This window comes from Phyllobates terribilis, unplaced genomic scaffold (assembly GCF_046119375.1).
Source record: "Phyllobates terribilis strain yellow unplaced genomic scaffold, ASM4611937v1 Scaffold_5__5_contigs__length_657084704, whole genome shotgun sequence".
In the NCBI taxonomy this organism is placed as follows: domain Eukaryota; kingdom Metazoa; phylum Chordata; class Amphibia; order Anura; family Dendrobatidae; genus Phyllobates; species Phyllobates terribilis.
The window spans coordinates 130,314,626-130,337,688 of record NW_027362765.1 but is presented as its reverse complement, the minus strand read 5'-3'; the positions used below and the strand labels follow the sequence as shown (position 1 = coordinate 130,337,688).

Sequence of the window (23,063 nt, the reverse complement as noted above, 5' to 3'; positions counted from 1 at the left end):
ATACCGTGTGGCGGACTGCTGCTCCGTATACCGTGTGGCGGACTGCTGCTCCGTATACCGTGTGGCGGACTGCTGCTCCGTATACCGTGTGGCGGACTGCTGCTCCGTATACCGTGTGGCGGACTGCTGCTCCGTATACCGTGTGGCGGACTGCTGCTCCGTATACCGTGTGGCGGACTGCTGCTCCGTATAGAGTGTGGCGGACTGCTGCTCCGTATAGAGTGTGGCGGACTGCTGCTCCGTATAGAGTGTGGCGGACTGCTGCTCCGTATAGAGTGTGGCGGACTGCTGCTCCGTATAGAGTGTGGCGGACTGCTGCTCCGTATAGAGTGTGGCGGACTGCTGCTCCGTATAGAGTGTGGCGGACTGCTGCTCCGTATAGAGTGTGGCGGACTGCTGCTCCGTATAGAGTGTGGCGGACTGCTGCTCCGTATAGAGTGTGGCGGACTGCTGCTCCGTATAGAGTGTGGCGGACTGCTGCTCCGTATAGAGTGTGGCGGACTGCTGCTCCGTATAGAGTGTGGCGGACTGCTGCTCCGTATAGAGTGTGGCGGACTGCTGCTCCGTATAGAGTGTGGCGGACTGCTGCTCCGTATAGAGTGTGGCGGACTGCTGCTCCGTATAGAGTGTGGCGGACTGCTGCTCCGTATAGAGTGTGGCGGACTGCTGCTCCGTATAGAGTGTGGCGGACTGCTGCTCCGTATACAGTGTGGCGGACTGCTGCTCCGTATACAGTGTGGCGGACTGCTGCTCCGTATACAGTGTGGCGGACTGCTGCTCCGTATACAGTGTGGCGGACTGCTGCTCCGTATACAGTGTGGCGGACTGCTGCTCGGTATACCGTGTGGCGGACTGCTGCTCGGTATACCGTGTGGCGGACTGCTGCTCGGTATACCGTGTGGCGGACTGCTGCTCCGTATAGAGTGTGGCGGACTGCTGCTCCGTATAGAGTGTGGCAGACTGCTGCTCGGTATACCGTGTGGCAGACTGCTGCTCGGTATACCGTGTGGCGGACTGCTGCTCGGTATACCGTGTGGCGGACTGCTGCTCCGTATACCGTGTAGCGGACTGCTGCTCCGTATATTGCACCTTGTCGTTTTGCACAGAGCCCCATGGTGCCCAGCGCAGCGCTGTCCCTGATGATGTCTCGGTTCTCCTAGCTTGGGTACACTTGCTTGCAGTATATATCTCACAGTCACATTGTAGCTTATGTTATATTGCTCTTGTACACACAGACAGCTGTAAACATCTCGGCTAGAACATATGTACATGTTACAAGGCTAACACGATGGAAAGGGAAATATGTGTTGCCGTAGAGCTGTTACATTGCATTACGGCTGTGTATCTGGATAACAGCTGGAATCTTGACATTTGAAACTCTACTAAAGCATGATTGGTTTTCTTCAAAAAGTAGAGTAAATATTATTTTCTTCTCCAAGATGTTGATTTCCTTGCTGTTTGTTTGAGTAAATAGTTGCATCTCGATAGGACTGACATTGGCATCTTGTTTGAGAATTGTGTCTTCTATAGAGAGTCGTACTTTCCAATCTTCCTAGTTCTCAAGGACAGATTAGGCTTTAGATTTACGCTTTATTCCCATGACCATATAGCGGCCATATTTTATGGTCCATGTTACAGACACATGTCCCTGCTGGACAGGGGTTTCCTAACCTTAATTAAAAGGAATCTGTCACCAGGTTTTTGCTACCTCATCTGAGAGCAGCATAATGTAGGAAAAGAGACCCTGATTCCAGTGATGTATCACTTAGTTTACTGTATGTACTACTTTATGTAGCGGAGCTAAGAAAGCTAACCACGTCCACACCAGGCTATCTATGTACATTGTCTGTTGATAGTGAGCTGCTTATCAGAGGAGGCATGGTCGGACCAGGGGTCACGTGCCCTGTAGTCCAGACAGTGATCATTTCCTGGTGATTCACTGTATGGAAACAACAGCACACAGCCTAATAAGAGAGGCATCGCTGAATTCTGTGTCTCAGCCCCTACCTCATGCTGTCCTAAGATTATGTAACAAAAAACTTCTGACATATTCCCTTTAACAGACTCATAGGCATATTTGACGCTGTAAACTCGGACTAGGAGACCTGCGATCGAACCAGGTGTGGCTGACCAAAAACTGTGGCTGCTTGACAGTTGTGTGAATAAGGTCTTAGGATTTAGGAAGATCTGTTCTCTGTATGCAGAAAATGCTATAACCCCAATATTGCACGTGGTGCCCCTAACATTCAGGTTTTCTACAGAGGCAGATATCTGTAGGAAAATTAGGGGCCAATTCATAATTTCTTTTTCACCATTTTTTGCAAACAAATTGCTTAGCAGAAGGGACTGGGGCCAAAGTCAGCAGGACAAATTCACTATAATTCACTCCAGTAAATAGCTCAAATAATGGCAGAAATCCACTCCAGCTCGTATCTGGTATAAATGTATTATTCTGGTTCACTGACAGTCCGAAGATGCCTTAAATTTATTAAGAAGCATGAATATGCGCATCTTATCCAGCAGATGTTTTTTCAAGACTGGTAGAAGAAATACAAGTCTTGATCAGTCACTCATCACCTAATTAATCTCTTATGGTGGATTTTTAATTTATTTTTTTTTGCTGGGTACATTTGTGGGCAATGACTAAGGAGTCATTCAAGCCAAACGTATAAGCCAAACGTATACCATGACACAAGTTCCAGTGCAGTCGTGGATAGGTCTGCAAAATGGTTTTGTAATCTCAATGGGAACTTCTCTGTAATCAGATATTGTGCTAACCAGTCATCTGTGATTTCTTGTTTTAATGCTCACTATACACAATCATTACATCTCTGTATAAGCTCCGAGTAACATAGCACTCGCAGAAGTGTATAGTGCATAGCCTTGCCTCTGATTGCATATGGTACATTGCCTCTTTAAGGAGAATCTGTCAGCAGTTTTTTTTTATGTAATCGGAGAGCAGCTTGATGTAGGGACAGAGACCCTGATTCCAGCAATGTGTCACTTACTGGGCTGCTTGCCTCAGTTTCAATAAAGTCACTTTATTATCAGCAGGAGATTATTACTAGAGGACTAGTTGTCTCATGCCATGTAGTCCTCCTGCTCTATATAACCCCACCCCTAGCACTGATTGGCAGCTTTCTGCCTACGCACAGTGTGCACAGAAATCTGCCAATCAGTGGTGTGGGCAGGTTGATACAGAGCTCAGCATTCAGAGAACTGCTAGATCTGTAGTGGGGAAAGCAGTGATTTTATCAAAACTTCAGCAAGTAGCCCAGTAAATGACAACGACAGAAATAGGGTCTTTGTCCCTATACCATGCTGCTCTCGGATTACATAACAAAAGCCTGGTGACAGATTCCCTTTAATGAAATCATGAAATGTTTTTTTTACATCTTTATTATAGATTAGCTTTAGCTTTTTTATTATTATTATTATTATTATTTCCCAAATGTTTGGATTGAGATTTATTTAAACTTATTGCATTGCAAAGGAAAAATCGGTGCCATAGCTCATTGAAACCAGTAGAATCCCAGCAACATAAACCTGAAAAATGTAACCATGTTATATTGTAAGACTGTGTGATCCATTATTTCCAGGAAAGTGAGTATTTATAGAGAAATTCCCAGCTGCTCGCAGGATTCCCAGCAATGTCCCCTCCCGCTCCCCGGGAGACCTCTCTTGTGGACAACCCCTTTAATTTCTTTCCTTTCATTTACTGCTCGCAGGACTTACTATAAAAGCGTTTGTCCTCTTTTACCATCTTCTGCAATAAATGGTTTCATACATTCTTTTAGAGGAACATTTCTCAGTTGGGTCTTTTCCTGTTGGCTTTTTCTTTCTCTACCTCTGTGGATCTTCCCACAAATTATCCCAGCAATAAGTAACTGGATCACGCTGGGACCAGAGCTTTAAATATTTAATGCTGCTCTTCAGAGTTTCAACACCATTGCTGGCTATGGAGAAAGTCTTAATCTCCTAATGATACAGCGTTGGCTGAGTAATGCACAGATGTGACATGATCATGACTCGCCCCCAGGGCAATGGGGTACTCGGCGTCCGGGCCTATGGATAGCGGTGGGGGATATCACGGTGGCTGGCCCGGTTCGTGGCCCAGGGCGGTCACCAAAAAGGGGAATTATTTATAGGGGATTTGTAAAGTGTTCGTGACGCCACCTGTGGTATGCGGCTAAAGGGAGCCGCCGCTGCAGAGCAGGTCCTCTGGAGCTGGTGTTACTGCAGCAGGGATGGTGTGGCTCTCCACAGGAAGAGCTAGCTCCAGGGCAGTATAGGTAATGGTTGCGCTGTGTGTTGTAGTGCAGGGGGGGAAGATGGCGCAGATGAAAGAATGGACGGAGGCAGTACGGTGCAGTCATCCGAGTCTTTACTCACAGTTCTTATGTATGTTCCACTGGTGCACTGTACGGGTGCCAGCCTCCCCACGTCGCGCTGCGTTCACCAGGGTGGGGTTCAGCTCTTCCTCAGGCAAATTAGGAGCACCTGCATCTCAGCTGCTACATCATCTATCCCCCAGGGTCCACACAGCAGCGCTGGTCATCCCTGACCAGGCACCACAGGTGGCGTCACATAAAGACTACAAATCCCCTGTAAATACTCCCTTCATCTGCTCGGCCAGGGCCACGGAGCTGGGCCACTGCCACCGTTACTTCCCTGGAAGACTGCCGGCCCGGCTACCGAGTACCCTAGGCCCTCACGGCCGATGCAATCACGTTTAGGCTCTTGTCATACAAATGTTGGATTTTTGGTGGTGGAAATATATAATGTTCCCCATCTACCCAGATAGTCTTAGTTCTGTCGCCCCCAACTGATCCGTAGTGCTGTACATCTTTACCATTCCTTATCTACTTTAATGAGAAAATAAATGGTGCTAGTTACAGGTGTAGCAGAGCTGCATGTGTTATTAATGATTTTTGCAATGCGATGACTCACTGAGTTGTCATCAGAAAATAATCAGGCTTTTATGTATAATGCATTTTTCACAAATATTTAAATAATTTTTTTTTTGTATTATCTTCTATATCACTATCTATGTAGTAATAACTCTGGAACGCTTCAACATATCCCATTGATTTTGAGACTGTTTTTTTTGTGACACATGATACTTTATAATAATGGTAAATTTAGGTTGACAAATTTGACAAAAATGTTTTAAAGATAGCAATTTTCAAACTTTGAATGACTATCCCTTTAATCCCAATAGTCATAACACAAAAACATTAATAAATAACATTTCCCTCGTGTCTGCTTTACATCAGCACCATTTGTAAAGTGTTGTTTTTTGTTATGATCTGCAACATGTACTAAGGACTGGGACAAAATTGGTTAACATATTACCTGTTGGCAAATAGAACCCCCAACTAAAGCTCTATAAAACTTAACTTTTAATAATTAAATCCTTATTATAGTAGTAATTTATATTAAAATTCCAATATAGGCGCAGGTAGTGAGGACTATCAGGATTATTCAATTGGCATAACTGTGTATCCAATAGCCATCCTATCTATTTCCATTATCATATGCTTGTGGCCGCGGACCACTTATTGCACTATTCCCTACCTGTCCTATTGTAAACTAAAATTATAGCCTCCCCGACATGTTTCGCCTAACCGGTGTCATCAGGGGATAGAGGCTAAATGACACCCAAAATGTCCGCCAGGTAGCTTTTATCACTTCTGTTTGGACTCTAAGCCAATGTGTATTGTTGTAGCCATGTGCCAATAGAATAAACTCCCTTATTTCCAATCATGAAGATCATATAATTATAATGTTACCTACCATTTAAATGATTGGAGGATAAAGCTGTCATTCAGGCCAGAAGGAACCACATTGGTGGAGATTAAAGCGATATATCAGCATTCTCATAATAGCCTGAATGCCTCAGTTTCAGGAACAAATCTGCATTAACTTACCTACATCCAATCCATTTGTGGAAGGTAGTGTTAAACGATTGCTGCCCTTGCGTGATCAGCTGACTCAAAATAGGAGGGATTCATGTCATGGCCGTCACATGCTCCAATCGAAACACGCCACATAAGCAAGGTCCTTTTCTTGATACGTATCATTTACTACGTCTGCACAATTTGTCCAAATCAATAGAGGAGATGCATAACAGGACCTTTGCTTACTCCAATCAGATTAGGCCACATAGGCAAGGTCCTTTTCTTTATGCACATCAATTACTGCATCTACACTATTTATCCAAATCCATAGAGGGCATGTATAGCAGGACCTTTACTTACTCCAATCAGATTATGCCACATAGGCAAAGTTATTTCCCTTAGCATATTCATTTCTGCGGTTACTAAGGTAACCAAAACAAATAGAAACCATATGTGTCAGGACCTTTATATATTTTAAACACGTGGTACTACGTAGCCAAGGTCTTTTTCATATTTCTTTCTATAATTGCACAGGTTACTGGGATCATTAAAGATCATGCATATCAGGACCTTTACATGTTCTAGTCACGTGGTACCACTGATACCTATAACTGATGAGCATAAAGAAAAGGACCTTGCCTATGTGGCATAATTTGATTGGAGCAAGTAAAGGTCCTGCTATACATGCCCTCTATGGATTTGGATAAATAGTGTAGATGCAGTAATTGATGTGCATAAAGAAAAGGACCTTGCCTATGTGGCCTAATCTGATTGGAGTAAGCAAAGGTCCTGTTATGCATCTCCTCTATTGATTTGGACAAATTGTGCAGACGTAGTATATGATACGTATCAAGAAAAGGACCTTGCTTATGTGGCGTGTTTCGATTGGAGCATGTGACGGCCATGACATGAATCCCTCCTATTTTGAGTCAGCTGATCACGCAAGTGCAGCAATCGTTTAACACTACCTTCCACAAATGGATTGGATGTAGGTAAGCTAATGCAGATTTGTTCCTGAAACTGAGGCATTCAGGCTATTATGAGAATGCTGATATATCGCTTTAATCTCCACCAATGTGGTTCCTTCTGGCCTGAATGACAGCTTTATCCTCCAATCATTTAAATGGTAGGTAACATTATAATTATATGATCTTCATGATTGGAAATAAGGGAGTTTATTCTATTGGCACATGGCTACAACAATACACATTGGCTTAGAGTCCAAACAGAAGTGATAAAAGCTACCTGGCGGACATTTTGGGTGTCATTTAGCCTCTATCCCCTGATGACGCCGGTTAGGCGAAACATGTCGGGGAGGCTATAATTTTAGTTTACAATAGGACAGGTAGGGAATAGTGCAATAAGTGGTCCGCGGCCACAAGCATATGATAATGGAAATAGATAGGATGGCTATTGGATACACAGTTATGCCAATTGAATAATCCTGATAGTCCTCACTACCTGCGCCTATATTGGAATTTTAATATAAATTACTACTATAATAAGGATTTAATTATTAAAAGTTAAGTTTTATAGAGCTTTAGTTGGGGGTTCTATTTGCCAACAGGCAATATGTTAATGAGTTAAATTGCCCCTAAGCTGTCTCTGGCTGAACAGTGTTGCCTGGGACAAAATTGGGACACCTTCTAAACAGAGAAGTTGTTGCAGAACACAAAAAGACAAACTGACAAAAGGTACTAGAGGTCCCAGAAGGACCAAGCGAACTGACAGAGAAAGGCACCGAAGCACCAGGCTAGAGAAACAGTCAAACACTGAAGTCCAGCATAGCCAGGAGGGCGGAGCTGGAATATAAAGGCAGATGGTCACGTGACCGCAAAACACAAGATGGAAAAAACAAACAAGAGGGTTCTAACAGTACCCCCTCTTTTATGAGGATCCTCCGGATCCTCCAGGCCCAGGCCTATCCGGAAACCTCCTGTGGAAAGCTTTAACAAGCCTAGGAGCAGAGACATCATCCGTCCTTACCCAGGAGTTGTCTTCGGGACCGAAACCTTTCCAGGAGACAAGATACTGTAATCTCCCTCTATGCCATCTAGAATTCAAGATACGAGAAATTTCATATTCGCCGTCTTCCACCACAGGAGGAACTGTGACAGTGGCGTTCCTATCAGATATATCAGCCTTTTTCAACAAGGAAACATGAAACACAGGATTAATCTTCCAGGAAGTAGGGACATCCAACCTAACAGCAGACGGGTTAACAACCTGAAGCACTTTAAATGGACCCACAAACTTAGGACCCAGTTTTTTAGAGGGAATCCTCAACCGCAGGTTCTTCGAGGACAACCAAACTATGTCACCCACAGTAAACAAAACCTCCTTACGTTTCCTGTCAAAATACTTCTTGGACTTCTTGTTAGCCTCTTGAAGGTTGCAATGTACATTAGTCCAAACTCTCTCCAAATCACCGGAAAAATTCTCCTCCTCCGTCACCGCCGACCCCAATTTGGAGAACGAAGCAAAAGACGGATGTCTCCCAGTACAACAAAAAAAAGAACACCCAGCAGAGGAGGATGTATGATTGTTAAGAGCAAATTCTGCAAGAGGCAGAAACTCAGACCACACCTCTTGATTGTCCGCCACAAAACAACGCAAAAACTGTTCAACATCCTAGTTCTTTCAGTCTATCCATTAGACTCAAGATGATAACCAGACGAAAATGACAAATGGACTCCCAACCTGTCTCAAAAAGCACGCCAAAAGCGAGAGCCACAAACTGAGGTCCTCTATCAGAAACAATATCCGTGGGAACGCCATGAAGCTTGACAATCTCCTTAACAAACGCCTTAGCGAGTGTCTTGGCGCAGGGCAACTTAATGAATGGAACCAAATGACACATCTTACTAAAACGGTCCACGACCACGCAGATGACAGTAAAACCCTCGGACACAGGTAGATCAGTAATAAAATCCATTGTGAGATGCGTCCAAGGCGCACTAGGAACCTCCAGAGGGCAAAGCAACCCTGCAGGAGGAGTATGTGAAGCCTTTGACCCAGCACACACAGTACACTGATGCACCCACTTGATCACTTCCTTCTGCCATCCAGGCCACCAAAAACTGCGACTGATAAGTCTCTTAGTCTCCGAAATTCCTGGATGACCTGCCAACCGAGACTCATGACACTCCACAAACAAATCTCTCCTAAAGACTCTAGGCACGAACAACCTCCCATGGGGAGTGTTAGATGGAGCATCATCTTGAGCTTTCAGAATCCCATTCTCCAAAACGGAGTCCAATGCCGCCACCACAACTCCTTTCTGTAAAATGCTCTCCTCCTCCTCGGCACCGACCATAGGAGAGAAGCTGCGAGATAAAGCATCGGCTTTAACATTCTTAGTACTAGGGATATAGGTAACAGAAAAATAAAACTGAGAAAAAAAAAAGTGCCCACCTAGCTTGATGGGCATTCAAGCGCTTGGCAGCATCCAGATAGATCAAATTCTTATGATCTGTGAAAACCTGAATAGGAAATCTAGCGCCTTCCAAAAAATGACGCCAATGTTCAAACGCGAGATTAATAGCCAGCAACTCCCGATTTCCAACATCATAATTCAGTTCGGTTTCCGAAATTTTTTTCGAAAAGAAGGCACAAGGATGTACTCCATCCTTGTTCTCCTGAGACAAAACTGTTCCGACCCCCACCGATGAAGCATCGACCTCGACCAAAAAAGGCTTGGTCTCATCAGGCTGCATAAGGATAGGGGCAGAACTGAACCTTTCTTTGAGATACTCAAACGCTTCAATGGCCTCAGTAGTCCACTGGGCCGTATTCGCACCTTTCCTGGTGAGATCGGTTAGAGGTTTAACAATTACAGAAAAATTCTTAATGAATTTCCTGAAATAATTGGCAAAACCCAAAATTCTCTGTATAGATTTCAAACCAATAGGCCTAGGCCATTCCTGCACAGCCTGAAGCTTCACAGGGTCCATCTCAAAGCCCTCGCTGGAGACAATGTAGCCGAAAAAACTAATTTTCTGCACAGCGAACTCCTATTTCTCCAGTTTAGCAAAGAGTGAATTATCACTCAATAACTGCAAAACTTCACGTACACTCTGCCAATGGAATTCTAGATCTGGTGAGTAAATCAAAATGTCATCCAAATACACAACCACATTTTTACCAATCAAAGGTCTCAGGATGTCTTTAATAAGGTTCTGAAAAAATGCAAATGGTAAGACCAAAAGGCATAACCAGATTTTTCCATTCATCACCCTCCTTCACTCGTAACAAATTGTATGCCCCCCCAAGATCAATTTTAGAGAACCACTTGGCCCCCACTAACTGGTTAAACAAGTCAGGAATTAACAGCAATGGGTAGGAATTGTGTACGGTAATCTTATTAATTTCACAAAAATCCAGACATGGACGTAAACCGCCGTCCTTTTTTTTAACAAAGAAAAATTCAACTGCCACAGGCGACTTAGAAGGTCTAATGTGACCAGCAGCCAGGCTAGTCTGTATGTACTCCTCCAAGGCCTTTCTTTCAGGGATAGTCAGATTAAACAAGCGACTCTTGGGAAGAGTAGCTCCTGGAACAAACTCAATGGTGCAATCATAATCCCTATGAGGAGGTAAAACTTGTGACTCCTCTTCCGAAAAAACCCTCCAAAAATCTTGAATAGGTACAGGTAATTCCCCTTTTTCCACAGCCGCAATGCGACCATTACAACATTTATCATAGCACTTCGGACTCCAAGACTTAATCACATTAATAGACCAGTCCAGTAAAGGATTGTGCAGTTTTAACCAAGGCAATCCTAGAACAAACGGAGAGGGTAAATTATCTAAAGCAACCAAGTCTAAAATTTTTGGTGAACTCCATTGATAGGGGAAATGCAGCAACCTTGTGAGTAATACATTTCAAGGGAGTGTTATCAATTGCAATCACAGAAATAGGTGATGACAAAGGTTTGGATTTCAATTTAAGGTTTTCCAAAAACCCTTTATCAACACATTAAGTGTTGAACCACAATCCACAAATACCTGAAATTCAATCAAATCTCCCTGCAGAGTAGTACTCCCAGAAAGAAATACTTCTGCAGAGCGTAAACAAGCTATAGGGGCGTAACTGACCTTTTTTTTCTTTACTTAAACGACGCTCACAATACTTAATCAAATGGTCAGCTTTACCACAAAAAAGACACAATCCCTTGGCGAACCTCCGGTCTCTTTCCTGAGAGCGGAGTCACATTGCCCCAACCTTCATTGGTTCTCCGCCGTCTGAGCAGATTTTCTGGGGACTAGGAACTGACATTACAGGAGTCTTTACCTCATTCAGCCTGCACCTCAGCCTCCTGTCCACACGAACAGCTAATTGCATGGCATCCTGCAGAGTCTCAGGTGCAGGAAATGCAATTAGCTGATCCTTAACCCTTTCACTCAGACCAGCAAGAAATAAACATTTCAGCGCAGGATCATTCCATTTAACTTCTGAGGCCCATTTCCTGAAATGTGTGCAATAATTTTCAACATCACCTGACCCCTGATTCAAACGCCTGAGTTCTGCTTCAGCAGATGAGATTCGATCAGGATCGTCGTATAATAGCCCCATAGCAGAAAAAAATTCTTCAACAGACCTTAAACACTGATCATTAGGTTGGAGAGAAAAGGCCCACCCCTGTGGTTCATTGCGCAAAAGTGACATAATAAAACCAATGCGCTGTGATTCATTCCCAGAGGACCTTGGTCTCAAATGAAAATATAACAAACAAGCATTTTTAAAGGAAAAAAAATCTTGCTGTTTACCATAAAAAACATCAGGCAGTCCTACCTTGGGTTCGACAAAATACGCTCCAGAACAGCTACTCACGTGTTGCTGAAGCTCGGCCACCTCCAGAGACAATCCCTGCAGGCGTTGAGCCAAATCCTGGACGGAAACCATACTGATCCCCGAATTTCTTTCCTTTTAGTTTTTTGGGCTGGACTTACTGTTATGATCTGCGATATGTACTAAGGACTGGAACAAAAATGGGACACCTCCTAAACGGAGAAGTTGTTGCAGAACACAAAAACACAAACTGACAAAAGGTACTAGAGGTCCCAGAAGGACCAAGCGAACTGACAGAGAAAGGCACCGAAGCACCAAGCTAGAGAAACAGTCAAACACTGAAGTCCAGCATAGCCAGGAGGGCGGAGCTGGAATATAAAGGCAGATAGTCACGTGACCGCAAAACACAAGATGGAAAAAACAAACAGGAGGGTTCTAACAGTTTTATTTCCTTAGCATTTTAGAAAGTTTAAAAATGTAGCAGTAATTTTTCATTGTTTCAAGGAAATTTACAAAACTTATTTTTATAGGGACCTGTTCAGTTTTTAAGTGACTTTGGGGGTCCTATATGTTGGAAACCACCCAAAAGTCATGCCATTTTAAAAACTGCACCCCTCATCGTATTTAAAATTGCTTTCAGGTAGTTCATTAACCCTTCTGGTTCTTTTCAGGAAGTAATGGAAAGTGGCATGAAAAAGTTTATTTTTACCACCTAAATTTTGCTAACTTCTGAACAGGCCGCTATAGCCGGCAGACACTAAGGCCGTTATTTGGCCGTTACCTGCCATGGCAAACATCAGGACTACACAATCAAGATCTCAAAGTGCCGATGAGGTTAAAGAGGGAGCCCCCACACTGTTAACTATTTAGATTCTGTAGTCACTCTTGACAGCAGAATCGAAGGGGTTAAACGTCCATGGTCGATGCCAACACTGATCTTGGCTGATGCTGCAAGTTGTCAGCTATACTGTACAGGTGACAGTTACAGGATTGTCACCTGTCGGGGAATGCTAGTCTCTTATATCGCAGGTCAGTAAAAAGATTTCTATTCATCACTAAGGGGTTAAAAAATATAGCAATTTTCACACTGGCCACTAGGCCAAATATTAGGTATTAAAGATGAGCCAACCCGAACCTAAATATTCGGGGTTCGTACCGGACAATTAGTGTCCGGCACTAAATGCTGAACAAGGACTTCTCCCGGCAGTCCAATGCAAAGTTCGGAGTACTGGGGAAAGTCCGTTGCAGAGAGAGAGAGAACATTTTTCCCAGATCCAACATTTGGGTCTCCATTGTTTTCAATGAGGTTCGGGTTCTGGTTCAAGTTCAGGTAAAGTTCTGGTACCTGAACCAAACTTTGGACTAAAGTTCGGGTCGGGTACCAGAACCCAAACTTACACGAGTCCGCTCATCCCTATTAGTCCACAGCCCCACTATCAGTATTTGGTCAGTGTTTTTTCTCAGGAGTGGGTGCCAAAATCAGGAGTAGGTGATAAATACAGAAGAGGTGACTTGTTTCTATTATACTGAGGTAAAAAACTCACCAAACACTCAACGTGTGTGCACAGCCTTAGGCCACGGCCCCACTATCAGTATTTGGTCAGTATTCGATAAGTATTTTTTCTCAGGAGTGGGAGCCAAAACCAGGTGAGGAACAATCAGAGAAAAGGTATAATAGAAACATGTCACCAATTCTGCATTTATCACCTGACACGCCCCCTGGGACCGTGGGGTACTTGGTAGCTGGGCCGGACCTTCTCGGGACAGTCACGGTGGCAGTGACCCGGTCCGTGGCCCCGGACGGTCAAATAAAATAAAGTAAAGAAAAGGGGAATACATTTTTTGGGATAATGTTCGTGACGCCACCCATGGTATGCGGCTATATGGGGCCGCCCCTGCAGTGCAGATCCACTGGAGCTGATGGTGACTCAGCAGAGTTGGTTCAGCTCTCCACAGGCAGAGCTAAGCTCCGGGACAGTGTCGATGATTTTATGAGGTAGTTGTTGGTGCAGTGTAGTGCAGGGCCGGTGACGCAGTAATTAGTCAAGGACACAGTGGGGTGTAGTCTTCAGGCTTTACTCACAGTTGTTAAGTTCTCCAGGTTACAGTTACCGGTTTTTAACCACCCACGTCGTCCTGTGTCCTCCGGGGAAGTGATCCAGCAAACTCTCAGATATCTTGGAAGCACTTGAACGGGACCCCTTTCTGTGTACCTCTCCCTGGGCTGGCTCTCTCCCTCCTGCCCTGCGCCTCACACACAGTGTCCCAAGCCAGTGGCCGCGAGCCTTGTTGGGCGACGTCCGGTCTGTCCCCTTGGTCCTATATGGCCACCTTTTCGGCGATTGTGTGTGGACTGTGGCTACGGCACATGAAATACTGCAACCTCCGGCTTGCTAGCTGAGCCCTAAAGTACTCCACTAGGCTGGGGCCGGTCCCTACTGTGGCCTGATCCCTCCACGTCAGCGTGAATTCGGGCGCACGGGTGGCCTCCGTACTCGCCTTGACCCTGGGATCCCTTCTCTCTCTCTCTGGAGCCCTCCTGACTGCTCCGGTCTTCTCTCCTCACTTTCCTCCTGGGTCTCTCTGACTGGGCCTGACTCCTCCACGGTCCTCCCTTCCTCTCTCACTCCTAGGACCAGACTCTCAACTCCCTCTAGAACTTTCTACCCTCCTTTTTATACTCTTCTTTCTGTGCTCCACTAAGCTACTTCCTCCACCCACACCCACTACATGGTTCCCTTTCTTTTGGTTCCCCCCCTTCCAGCCAGGGACAGGGTTCAGCAGTGACCAAGTGCATCTTGCCCTGCCTGCTGATCTGGCGTGGTGTAGTGTTGGATGTAGGTGTGTGGGTCCCGGGTAGTGCTCCCTCCTTACCTTAGAGTGGGTACCACACCTCTTGATGAGATGCAGTACCTCTGTGGCAACTGGACCCGCAGGGGCGCCACACACCCACTCCTGGTTTTGGCTCCCACTCCTGAGAAAAAATACTGCCCGAATACTGACCAAATACTGATATTGGGGCCTTGGCCTTAGGTATATACTTCCTGGTCTTCCCAGTAGCCACATGGACATAGACAGCAATAGAATGGCGCTAGATTTCTATAAGAGAGCTTTTTAGCAATTATCTAATCTGGGCTAAGGTATGTAGTCCAGTTTATATTTCCCAACATAACATCTCGCCCCACGGATTTTGCATATTTAAAAATGCCCACAATATCACCATGAAAAACGTAACCTTGTTCTGCAAAACGCTGCGTGAGAACCATTCTTACAACTCGGATGCACTATGAAGTTGGGTGAGAACTTTACCCTAGGCATCCCCCTTTCCTAAATATAAGTGGCACATTTTAGGAGACATGTAGTCTTTACCTGCACTTATCTCTTATCCCTATCTTGGAGATACCATTCACTTTTCACCTAAAACCAGCCAGAAGCTGCATCAATGACAAGTCACCAGGGTTTACGTCATATTAGTCTGCTTATACATATGCTACTTACAAATGCTATTATATTATTCTGTAAATGCAGAGTCAAAATCACTCGCAATTGTGAAGCCTTAGATCAAGGGCGCACAGAGACCAAAGAGATAAGGGGGTCCATTTCTACCTCCAAAGCAGGTGGAATTGTGCATTATGAGGAGCTTTTGGACTACAAAGGGCCCATATGTTGTTCTTGCACAGGGGCCTCTTCTGTTTGTGTCCGTCAGTGCCTTACACACTCTTCTGTACCAATGAATGGTGTTCTGTCCTACACTATGACCCCGTTTCAGCTTTTTTTTTTAATGTCGCTTTTTATTTTTGACTTGCTGATTTTTGTCCAAAATTGTTCAAAAATTCGCATACGCCATAGGTATTTTTGCGCACAATTAAAAATCACCTTTATTTTTGTCTGTGACCTTTTTTTGTGACTTTTTAGCTAAAAAAAAAAAGTCTCACTGTCACAAACCGATCGGAGCCACATGCCCCTGATCCTTCCTCACAACTTCAGTGATGCTGGGTACAAGATATACAAGTGGTTACAAGATATATGTATACAGTAGTCAGACAGATACAGTAAGGAAGCAGTAATACGATACAGTAAAATTAAAAGGAATAAAAGTGAATATACCACACTTTCATCAAAGGTCTCTGGACACGGCAGGAAGGGTGCTGTCATGGGTCCAGGGCGGTTCCTTGTCTTTCTGCACATCTGTAGCGACAGGTGAACCTCAACAGAAGACGCCTCCTCTCTCACAGTGGGACACATTTATACGTAACTTGGGCAGGGCAGAAAATAGGCAATTTACATGTAATCTCCTCTTCCCTTCTATCAGACATTTCATAATCCATTTCCCAGCAATATTCTCATTGTAAGGTGCGCATGGTAATTGATCTAACACAAGAGCTTCCCCTGACGTCAAAGGTAATTCAGTTAGCTATTCCTCATTGCCATGATTCAATTAGCTCCCCCATACTCTTGTCAGGAATAGGCGTTTGCACTACAAAGGTATATATCCTAGCTGACCTGTATTCAATTCTCTCCTGGCTTGTCACCCTGGTGTGAACGGAGGCTCCCAGGGGTTGATGTATAGAATGGAAACAAATGCTGATGTAAATACTTTGCCCTTTGAGGTCAGACAGACTAGCATTTCTGCTGAGACCTTCATAACTGGGAGTATGAATTTTCAGTCCCTGGCCTCACCACTCTCACCTTTTGCAAAATGTTGCCAAAATTGTGCAAAATTTTTTCTGATGTGCATAAAATCACTCGGCGCAAGAGAGTCTGGAGACCGTTTGTGATAAATTTTGCAATTGTCGCAAATGATGGATCAGGTGAACACATTTAGAGATGCTAAACATAGTGGCGAAAAAAAAAATAAGCGAACATATTTAAAAAAAGACACAAATTAAAAGAAGAATAAATGAAAAAGAGGCGAAAAACACCAAAAGCGAAATAAAAAACAGTTGCAAATTCCTGCTTATTGCTTATTTATTGAGGCATTAGCCTGCTGGTTATCGCTCAATCATTTGCTAACTTTGCTATGATTTTGAGGAAATATGCCCTCGTCAGGCTCATACAGATATATAGCAGGGGGTAGGTCGTGGCTATCTCTGTCAGTCCCATGAGCAATTAGTGGAGTGGTAGTACACCTATGTAACCACTGTGCAGTTAAAACAGTACTCCAAAGCCCTATTTTCAAGACCAGTGAGGTCCAAGTCAGACTGCAGCAGTCAGAAACTTGTCACCAATCCTGTGAATAGGTGACAAGTTGTTATGGTGGGCCAACCATTTTAAACCTCCCTTTCACACAATTATCCTGCAGTTTCATGGGTTGCCTTTGATATATATGCCCTTTATGTGGGTTCATGACATTAATTTCCTTTAAAAAATGGTGGTCTTGGTGAGAAAAGACCTCAGCACTCAGCAGGCGCAGTACTCAGCCCTAGGTCCCTCTGATGGTTTCTTTCCCGTCTTTATTTTTGATTATTACATTCCCTTTAATGCATGTGATCTGCACCAGCCCCAATTTGCTTGTTAGACATGCTTGGGGCAATGCGACTCTTGCTGTTACAAGATAACAAGTGCAGCATTAGCTGTTAATATTTCATTACAAGCACATCAAGCTGTTTAGAAAACAGGGGTATAAGCAGCGTAAGAGCTTTTTTGTCACTGCATTTATTCATCCTCAGCTGGGAGCCTTGCACATACAAGTGTCATGTTGTGACCCTGCAGAAATGTGGTGATAGCTCCGCTACAGCTTCATGATACTGATAAAGCCGCATACACCACAAGTAACCAATAGCAAGACAGCTAATCATCCCACCTGGGCCATCTCTATAAATAAAGGTGCCCATACACATTACATGGACGTCATCTGAATCTGCCGCATTTAAAGAGACCATTCCTCTATCTAATATGTGTAAGGAGGTGTGTGTGTTGCCCACATTCATATGCTCTAAGAGAAACGTCCACAAGGTTTTGTACCCGCTATCTACTATACATACTTCCCCTTTGTTTAGTAAAAGACAGTTTATTTTTGGGTGGTGGTCTCCCTCATTGAACTTTACAACATCTGGTCCTGGCCAGCCGAGGTCAACAGCATCATGCGGCCTGCAAGGGCGTTGCGCCCTCACAGATAAAGTCCACACACCCAGCCAGGACGCCATTTTCCTGCAGCATGCCGGGGCGTGCAAGACGAGTACCTTGCCCATGCCTACCACCCAGGGCCACGTTACATATGTATGGAGGTGTGTCAACTCTCTTCGTTGCTGAAAAAGGATAGGGCATGATGGATTTCATCATACCCAAGCTCTTGTTCCTACAGATGATAAGCCAGTAAGGTATCTGGCACTTCCAACTATCTGTAGTGCATGCGCGACTACTGCTCCATTCAGAGGTGGGAAACAGGATACCCAATATGATGATCGATGGTGGGGGTCTCCGCCATCGGACCTGCAGTTCTGCATTAAGGAGAAGAAAACTTGGATTTTAGATGGGAAATTACATTAAAGGTTTTTTTTTCAAAATTTAAAATGGGCAAAATTGCAAAGTGTTTGTGAAAACAAACCATTAATTTTGCAAAATCGCGGCGAAATTGCTGCCATTGACTTGCATTGGACCGCATAACATCCAATGAGTACACGTACATATGCGGATATTATGCGTTTCAATGCACGGATGGTACTCGGGTCTGAAGGAGAGGGGACTCTCCTCCAGACACGGGTACCATAGTACCTGTAGTTAAAAAATAATTAAAATTAAAAAAACAAACATATACTCACCTTCTGATGGCCCCCTGTCTGCTCCCGAAGGCGCTGCTGTCTCTTCGGCTGCTTGCGGTGGTGTAAAAGGACCTTCCATGACGTCATTTTGTTAGCAGAGGATTAATCCGCGTGACATCCAGAGTTTAGAACACAGAATTTAGGTTTATTCATATCCAGCATAGGCACAGCATGGAGTCTGGTGTTACTGCAGCATGAGGAAAAAAAAGACATATAACAACAACACAGGAAGAGAAGGAGGGGGCATCCTGTCTGTGTGAGTTTTTTTTTTTTTTTTAACTAAACTTTGTTAACAACCTCACAATATGTACAACATATGAAACAGCACAGTAGTTGTTGCTATACACATACAGATTAATATGTATTATTCCAACACCCCCACTCAACAACTACTTATCCTCTTAGTCCCATTGTGGTTCTCAATTCTTGGAACCTAGCTCGTGGCAATGGCTTTGTCATAATGTCAGCTACCATCTTATCAGTTTCACAATAGACAAACTGAATTATGCCACGATCTATCAAATCACGTAGATGATGATGTCTGACGTCAATGTGCTTGGTTCTAGCACTGATCTTTTCACTGCATGCAAGTTTAATGCATCCTTGGTTGTCCTCATAAATCACCGTCGGCTGAGTTGTCGGTTTGCCAAGATCGTCCATCAATTGTCTTAGCCAAACAACCTCCTGGCTTGCATAGGCTGCGGACACATACTCCTCTTCTGTAGATGACAAGGCAACAGACACTTGTTTCCTACTAGACCAGGAGATTGAACTTTCTCCAACTTTAAACAAGTATCCACTTGTGGATTTACGATCACGCGAATCACCAGCCCAATCCGCATCTACATAGCCGGTAAGTTCTAGATCTCCTGCTGCAGATAGTTTTAAATTTACATCTTGCGTTTCTTTCAAATATTGGAGAAGTCTCTTAACGGCATTCCAGTCTCTTTGGCGCGTTTTTTCCACATATCTGCAAAGGATTCCAACTGTTGTGATATCCGGTCGAGTCATAGTTGATATGTATAGAAGTGCCCCCACTGCCTGACGATATTTCTCATTGTTAGGCAACAGGTCATCTTCTCCTTCCAGCTTCAGGTAGGATGGTTCCATTGGGGTTGATATACCTTTGGCCTCTGACATTTTAAACTGATTCAGAATCAAATTAATTTTTGCACTTTGGCTTAGAAGAAAACTTCCATCTTCCTCTCTCTGGATTTGGATTCCTAGATAATATGTCACACTTTCAAGGTCTTTTGTTTCTTTTCTTTCCTCTGTGTTCTGGGGATCTGTGACTCTGGGACTCTGGGGACTCTGGTACATCTGGGCCCATAACCTGTTAGCAGAGGATTAATCCGCGTGACATCCAGAGTTTAGAACACAGAATGTAGGTTTATTCATATCCAGCATAGGCACAGCATGGAGTCTGGTATTACTGCAGCATGAGGAAAAAAAAGACATATAACAACAACACAGGAAGAGAAGGAGGGGGCATCCTGTCTGTGTGAGTTTTTTTTTTTTTTTAACTAAACTTTGTTAACAACCTCACAATATGTACAACATATGAAACAGCACAGTAGTTGTTGCAATACACATACAGATTAATATGTATTATTCCAACACATTTAGTCATGTGACAGGTCACGTGACCCAGCAAACACTGGAACGATCCAGCAGGTCACAGACTTCTGGAGATAAATGGAGCGGCAACAATAACAAATGATGACACGGCTGGTAAGTGTATTACTAGGGGTAGAGAAGTTACATTAGTGGCACCACTTCAGTGGTAAAATAAAAGAACGCTTGAGTGGTGCTTTAAGAAAAGACATGTCACCTCTCCTATCATGTCTGTTTCAGTAAATAGAACTCGGAATTGCCGATCATCAGTTATACCTCTGATGTGTAGAAACTCATCGACAAATGGACACTTCCACTCCCATTGTGAATAGGATGCGTTTCTGATAACTCTAAAACAGTCAGCAGTAGAGATAAGCGGATTGGTTTGCGTGACTCCGGTCCAGCGTCCAGGTTAATGGTACCTTGCTGCTAGATGGGAAGCCCTCGAATCTCTTACCTTTTGGAGTCCCCAGTTTGGCATTTGATTTATCAGGGCTGACGCAACGTCATTTGTGAGATGTGACATTCAGATGATGTTGCACCAGTAACCAAAAGTCACTCCGGGGAAGCCAGAAGGTAAGAGATCCGCAGGCCTCCGATCTAGCGGCAAATACCATTAACCTGGACGCTGGACCGGAATCCCGCATATCGTTCCTCTCATCTCTAGTCAGCACTGATTGGATCAGGTACACACCCCACTGGCTATGAAAAGGTAACGCCCCGTTGTTTATTTATACAATTTCATGAGCAATGGCACAAGACCAAGCTGTATGAAAAGAATGCAGTGAAATGAAGGAGGAGAGTTTCTGGTTAGATTCCTGCAGCATTTCTGCTGCCGTCACACAGTGTTAATAAATGGAATTTTTTGTGAATTTTTATTAGTACTTTACTATATTTTTTAAACCTCTGCCAAGTGCATGGGGCATAATGATGATGCCATGGCTTTTTACAAAGCTTATTGTTTCATATAAGCATCACTGAACTGAAGCCTTGTGTGCTTTTCATCAATGGGAGTGAACGATGCAAAATGCTGAAACTCATAATAAGAATAACTCCACAATGCTGTATGATTTGTAGTGTAGTGGGGTAAACGGCTAAAGGATATGGCGTGTGTTATCCGATATACATCTGCATACATTACCGGACAAAGATTCCCTGTGTCTGAGCAGCACAGTCATACACTGTCCAAACCACAAGCCCTGGGGTGAGATGCCGGTCACTGACGACGTAGATACCTGCTGCATCCTCCTCTTTAGCTCTGATCTAAGCAGCGACATTACAGGGAGAGATCAGGAAAATATGTATTTCTATATGTCCGGACTAAAATCAAAACTCTCGAAATTCTCTTATCAATCTGCTGCCTATGACGTTATATTCTACTTTTAGACCTTACATTTCCAGATTCCATTCCTGCTGTGAAGATAATGTTCCCAGATTAAGGTGACCAAAACAAGATTTTTTTTTTTAATGCACCTAAACATAAAAACCTACATACGTTGAAAATCACTTTTATAGAATCATTTCACAAAACAAACATGTCAATTTTATTGCACATTGAACACTGTAAAAAAATAATAATAAAAAAACAGTACCATATTTATTATTTTTGTTCATAGCTCCAACCAAAATAGTGTAAAAAAACGGATCAAAAAGTCTTATGTATTGCAAGATGGCACCAATGAAAGCTGCAGCTTGCCCGCCAAAACTAAGCCCATGCACACAGCTCTCTCCACAAACCGAAAACTTATGGCACTCAGAATATTGGGACGCAAAAACAATTTTTTTTTCAAACAATATATTTATTCTACAAAAGTAATAAAACTATATAGATGTTATAGCTGTATATCGAGCTTCACATTGAATGACATACGACCTGAAATGTAAAAAAAAGAAGACAAAATTAATGTTTTTTCAATTCCTTCCCATAAAGGGATAATAAAATATTGAAGGAAAAATAAAAAGTTATAGCTCTTTAATTGTAATTGGAAAAAAAAGCTTCATCTTAAAGGCCCAAAAAGGGTCTTGAACATTAAAAGGGTACCTGAAAGCTGATACATGCCACCCGATCCACAGGCAGCATGGATCAGATGCTGGCTGCATGATTTCATCCAGGTATGTTTTGACTCTGAAATGCTGAGGTGTTTCAGAGAAAAACATAATTTATAAGCCGCCAGGAACCGAGCCGCACGGACAAGCGGATCCACGGTGAGTCCTCTCCGACCTCTCCCTGGAGTGACTGGTCTCTCCCTATACACGCACACAGGAAGAGACCTGTCACTCAAGGGAAGCGGGTGGGGAAAAGCCGCCTGGACACACCTGTCCTTTCCCGTGCGGCTCTTTGAAAGTATGCTTTTCTCTGTAACGTTGAACATACGTGGCTGAATTAATGCAGCCAGTGTCTGATACATGCTGCCTGTGGATTGGCCTGCATGAATCAGCTGTTAGGTTCCTTTTAATCCACAGGCGCCTGTTACTGCCAAAGCATGCTGGGAGTTGTAGTTTCACAGCGCCTGGAGCACTACATCTTGGAGATCAAGCCTTTCTAGTCCCTTACTGTGTCACCCTACCACACAATAAAAAGTATTTTCTATTGCTCAGTCCAGACCAAGTCTTAACACTCAAAAGCAAAGCAATGTATCCAGCAAATGAGGCTCTTCAAAGCATTCTGCTTTCCACTGGGTTAACTGCCATTCCAGCAGACAGACATAACTCCAAAAATGTAATTAAAGCAGCCACACAATATGCAGGACTGATGAGATTTTTCAGAACCATTAACGTTCATCTGTTTTCCTTTGTTTTTCTCTTTGTGCTTTTTCAATTTTTTTTTCTGCATTTTTTGCCGACTTACAGTTTACATTATTAAAACATGCATAATTTATAATTAGCCAAGTGTCTTGGACAAACAATTAAAGTCTGAAAATGAAAGCGATCTGTTTGAGGAGCTGTTCAGTTCCCGCAGCTTGACAAATTTTTTTTTTATTTCTATTTTTTTTTTAA

At 43.6% G+C, this 23,063-nt stretch overlaps 1 protein-coding gene across 2 annotated transcripts in view; it reads left to right on the top strand.

Moving 5' to 3' along the window:
- Positions 1 to 23,063, top strand: part of CDH4 (cadherin 4) — a 1,143,840-nt gene that overhangs the window by 669,810 nt on the left and 450,967 nt on the right. The window contains exon 1 of one of the 2 annotated variants that reach the window (XM_073683020.1): positions 6,901 to 7,026. The exons of the other annotated variant lie outside the window; for it this stretch is intronic. Coding sequence (XP_073539121.1) covers positions 6,996 to 7,026 — 31 coding nt within the window. The 5' untranslated portion in view covers positions 6,901 to 6,995. Of the gene's footprint in view, positions 1 to 6,900; positions 7,027 to 23,063 lie in introns of those variants that run through there. 2 annotated transcript variants of the gene reach the window in all.